At 47.2% G+C, this 4,825-nt stretch overlaps 1 protein-coding gene across 1 annotated transcript; it reads right to left on the minus strand.

The window, feature by feature from the left end:
• Window positions 1-1,704: 1,704 nt before the first annotated feature.
• c15h3orf80 (chromosome 15 C3orf80 homolog) lies at window positions 1,705-2,355 on the minus strand (the record flags this gene model as incomplete). The annotated part of the gene is made up of 1 exon (XM_083680607.1): window positions 1,705-2,355. The coding sequence occupies one exon, from the start codon at window positions 2,353-2,355 to the stop codon at window positions 1,705-1,707; it is 651 nt and encodes a 216-aa protein (XP_083536733.1).
• Between the last annotated feature and the right edge of the window lie 2,470 nt (window positions 2,356-4,825).

Here is a 4,825-nt window from a genome sequence, read left to right on the forward strand (position 1 = left end):
CACGTTTGTGGACAGGATGTGGCTGGCTTGTGTGCCTTTACTTATTCATGTCCGAATCCTATTGCCTAATTCCAAACAGACCTCTGCAGGCACTCAGCAACGGGTCTGAGAGGGATTGGATTGGTAAGGTGCTTCTGAGAGGCTGAGGTAGAACTACGATTCCCATGATGCTGATAAAATATCAATCCCAATCTATTCAGATCGACGAGATGTGCTGGGTTATAGGGGACGATTTGGGATAGGCCAGGGCAATTAGCTATGGAAATGTCCCTGCGTGCCTGCTAGTCTGGCAGCGACACACAGAGACAGTCAAATAAGCATGCAGGTCGATGAATGATTCCATAAACAGCAAACAGGCTTGCATGTTGTCTCTGTTCACTGTCTGTCTGTCTGTCTGCCTGCCTGCCTGTCTGTCTGCCTGCCTGTCTGTCTGTCTGTCTGTCTGTCTGCCTGCCTGCCTGTCTGTCTGTCTGCCGGTCTGTCTGTCTGTCTGCATCTCTAGTCCTCAATGCCAGCCAGGCCTATCGGCACCTCTGCCATTCTACTGTCCTCTCCATGTACGCCCAGTTGTCTACCCGCGCCCGCCATTAAGTCAGCGCAAAGTCAGTCTTTTCTGTTAGTTATCTTCCTGTCTGTCCCTCTCTCTGCCTGCCTGCCTGTCTGTCTGTCTGTCTGCCTGTCTGTCTGCCTATCTGTCTGCCTCACATAGTCTGTATCATAGAGCTTTAAAGCTGACATGGCAGGTGGTTGGAACGCGTTGTCTGTCAAGCTGACTACATCAAAACAACCTGATTTCTTGGCAGCCTAAATCTGTGTGCAAGATGGTATCCTCACCTGAGAGATAATGGACGTTTGCCACTGTGGCATTTCTATGTGATTGTGTGTGTGTGTGTGTGTGCGTGTGTGTGTGCATGCATATGTGTGTCTGTTACATCCTCTGTTTTAGTAGTCTTATCAGAGGCGTCTTAGGTCACTGATTGCAAATAAGGAGGGATGTGTGTGTGTGTGTGTGTGTGTGTGTGTGTGTGTGTGTGTGTGTGTGTGTGTGTGTGTGTGTGTGTGTGTGTGTGGTCTGATCCAGTCTACTGGATCGAACGAACTTAGTGAAAATGGCATAATGAGAGTCAAAGATGGCATTGACAGCGTATCTGTATTCTTTCCATAGCACTCAGGTGTGAGCAGCATATTGTTGGGAGCACACACACACACAGCGACACCGAGCCTCACTAGCTGTAGTAGCAGTCTATTCCAGATAACCACATAGGATGCACATTTCTATATGACAATGAATAGGGCGCATTCAAGCCCAGCTGGCAACGAAAACTCGTTCTCATCAGCGTCATTTTGAAACAACTAAAAAGAGGCGATAACAAGGAGAGAGAGGAAACCGTCTCCCGATGCCACGGTGAATATCGAGGCGCTGAAGCAAAAGTTAATGCGATTGTGTCGCTGCCAAATTAGCTGCCTGTCAATGCACCAAACGGTGCCAATTTTCAGCAGTAGTCTAGTCTAGTTTATTATCCCCCTTTCTCACGCCAAGTGCTCAATTTGCATATAAAAGGGTAATCATCCTCCTAATCTTATAAAACACACACCACTGACAACAATCGGTGTGCTGAACATTAATTTAAACCATTTATAATCGCACTTCAGTTATGACACAGCCTGAAAGATACAGCCTGGTCCATATTGTTTATAATGAACTCAAACAGAGTTCCGGCATGCCCGTGTGGCGTGTCCCGAGTCTTCCGAGGTGTCCCGTCTCTGCTCCTCTACGAGTCCCATCGTCCCTCTTCCTTGACCGGTCAGTAAGTTCTCATCCGACCGGTCTCTGGTCACCTCCTGCATGATCTCCTCATAAGTCGGCAGGTCCTTCACCTCGTCGTACGCTGGCAGCTGCAGCACCGGCGAGGTGAAATCCCCGAGGCTGTATTCGGGGTACCGGTCAAGCAGGGAGTCCTGGGAGGCGGTGGTGTGGCCGTGGAATAGGGAGGAGGAGGAGGGCTCCTCGGGCCGGTCGTGCTGGGGGTTTCGGCGGGGCCGCGGGCAGATGATGCGCTGGATGAAGTAGCCCATGGCGAACAGCAGCAGCAGAATCAGAATGCCCGAGAGCTTCCGCGTCACCCAGCCCACATTGTCGAAGAAGACGTGGATGGGTAGCTTGCAGCAGCGCACCGTGGAGCTGGCGCTGTCGTTACCGGTCGCGGAAGGCGCGCAACACTGCTGTCCCTCGCCGCACTGGAGCTCCCCGCAGCTCCGCAACGCATGGCAGGCGGAAATCATGACCGCGGCAGACAGAAAGGTGACTGATGTGATGCATGTCGTCGTCCCACCGTCGCTGGAGAGACGAGGCATCGTGTGTTTGGATTCCGGACCAAGTCAGGTGGATGGATGGATATACCTGCGCGCGTGCGTGTCTTTTATGGAGAGACAAAGTCCCCCGTAGTGTCTGCCGCTGCAGCCGTTAATCCTCTCCCCCCGTCCGCTCTCATGAGCACCGCAGAATGGAATAGCTCCTCCGGTTGTTCCTCCGGTTCCGTTAAAGTGAGGAGATGAGCAGAGCTTCTCTACCGGTGGTCAAGTGGCGCGCGGGATAAGCCCCCCTCTGTTCACGCGCTGGCTGGTCAGACGTGCTCTCGCGCTCACCGGCTCATCCCGACTCCTCTTATATCAGTGATGATGAACGAAGACACACAACTATGTGGACATGACGTTTTAGGCTGAATTCGTCCGAATGCCCAATTATGACGATTTGATGTTGATTGATTGACTGTGGTTAGAAGTAAAGCTTTGTGCATACACGTCCAGATATAGCCTCACCACTGGAAGGGACCATTTCAAAGTCATGATCGTTAAGGTCTAACCACCGGTGGCACGACTGCGCGGAGGCGCCGACAGATCTCCGCCTCATTAAAAATGAATGTCTCTGTCGAGGCCCCCATTAAAAGTGACTCAATTCACATTGCAGGACCACAGAGGACCCCGGTGAGCGACCGTTAAAATATCAGCCTTAAATTACCTCTATTGTATCTTTGACAATGGCGTTAATTTACAGTAGCTTAAGTGGGCCTATATCCCATTAGGCTGCTTGAACGGGGTCGATGTTCATAAGTCTGTTAGAGTTTAGTCATTGATGAAATAAGCCTGTGTGATTTCCCTCGTTGCTCAATAGGGCGAGACGGCTGTACGTTACACATGGGAATCCATAAGACCACGCCCCTTTGGGGGACTTTGGGGAAACCTCCAGGGTCATGCCATTGAACCCAGCCAAAATACCCCAAACTTTCCCTCACCGTTCTCTTAAACCTGACATTAATGTTGTTTCATCCTTAGCCTGATATGTTGTTTTGGGTGTTGCTAAGAACATATTTGAACTAAATCATTGTGCACTGTCGGCAAACTGCCACCACGGATGCCGAAAATATGTCCTAACATGCTAACAGCCATTATGATAGACAGGTAGCATTACTAGCCAGCTAGCATCCGCTTGTTGATGTTGAAGTAACTTTTAAGTGTGAGGCAGTTGATTGGCGAAGATCCCATGTACATATATCAAGCACGATATTCATATGGAAATTAAAATCCTGTTACAGTTCAAAAAAGTGTTTTAGAAATATGTGTCGCGAATGTGTGACTTCAGGCTACTTTGACCAGGTTGCTATGGAAGTGTCCCAGTGTTTTCCATTTGAAAAGGGTCTGATTCCAATGGAAATCCAATGGATTTTAGTTTCAGGCCTAAAGGCCTAATATTTAAATATCCACTGTGTCAATCAACTTTCTAAAAACGTCCTAATGGTTGTAATGACTATGTTTAATCGGTAGCGATCAAGGATCCCTTGAAAGAAATATTTCATTTACGAATGCTGTTTTGCAAAAGTGCTTTCTAAAATGGAGTGTCCTGCCTGGTACTCGGTTTGTATACAAACATGTAGTTATGGCCAGGAGTGGACTCCCCGATTTTTGCCTTTCTGTCTCTGGTGGCTGCCTCTTCAAATCTTGTACACATGCAGAAACACAACAGCTAATGTCCGACACTGCAAGTCCATTTCGGGGGTGTATATTATTATTATTATTATTATTATTATTATTATTATTATTATTATTATTATTATTATTATTAGGGAGAAGGTTGTTGTTTGGAACTTCAAACTGATTTTAGTTTGTTTGTTTTGCTTGGTTATTGTTTGTCTGTTTTTTTTTGTCTTCTCTATTTCAGGTTTTGGAAATGTCGTTTCTAACTGGTTTTGTCTGGTCCGTTCATCAAGAACGATGGTTACATTATCTGGGTTGGGGTGGGGTTCTGTTGGGGCAGGGGACTGAGGGCGCGGGGGTAGTGTGGGTATAATGTTGTATAATGTTGAAAATACAAAATAAAAAGACCTTGATAAAAACGTTTTAAGGAAGATAAGAAAATGCATGTTTTTCCTCATCTGCTTCTTGCGACTTTTCTCCTCTGTCTAAAGCACTAATAGCTGACAGTCTGTGTTCCTTCGTCTCCCTAAACACGGGCTAATGCACAATGCGGCAAATTCAATTACGGGAGCATTATGACGTGTAATTCAGTGGAAGAAGGGCAGCAACATGCTGGCTAATTTATGCAGCATCATATTTCTGCCCGTAATCTGCCTCTATTAGGGACATGCGATACCAGGGCACACTGATTTAACAAGATAAACAAATACACAATCAATAGCAGTGCTATCATAGGTTATGATTTGAAACTGTCCTACGCAGGTCCATAGAAGCAGCCTGTAACCACCCGTATTGTAATACCGCCGGATAATGTAATAAAGTTGTGAATGAAATTAAACAATAATAAGTTGTG

This window comes from Argentina silus (assembly GCF_951799395.1).
Source record: "Argentina silus genome assembly, chromosome: 11".
Classification (NCBI taxonomy): domain Eukaryota; kingdom Metazoa; phylum Chordata; class Actinopteri; order Argentiniformes; family Argentinidae; genus Argentina; species Argentina silus.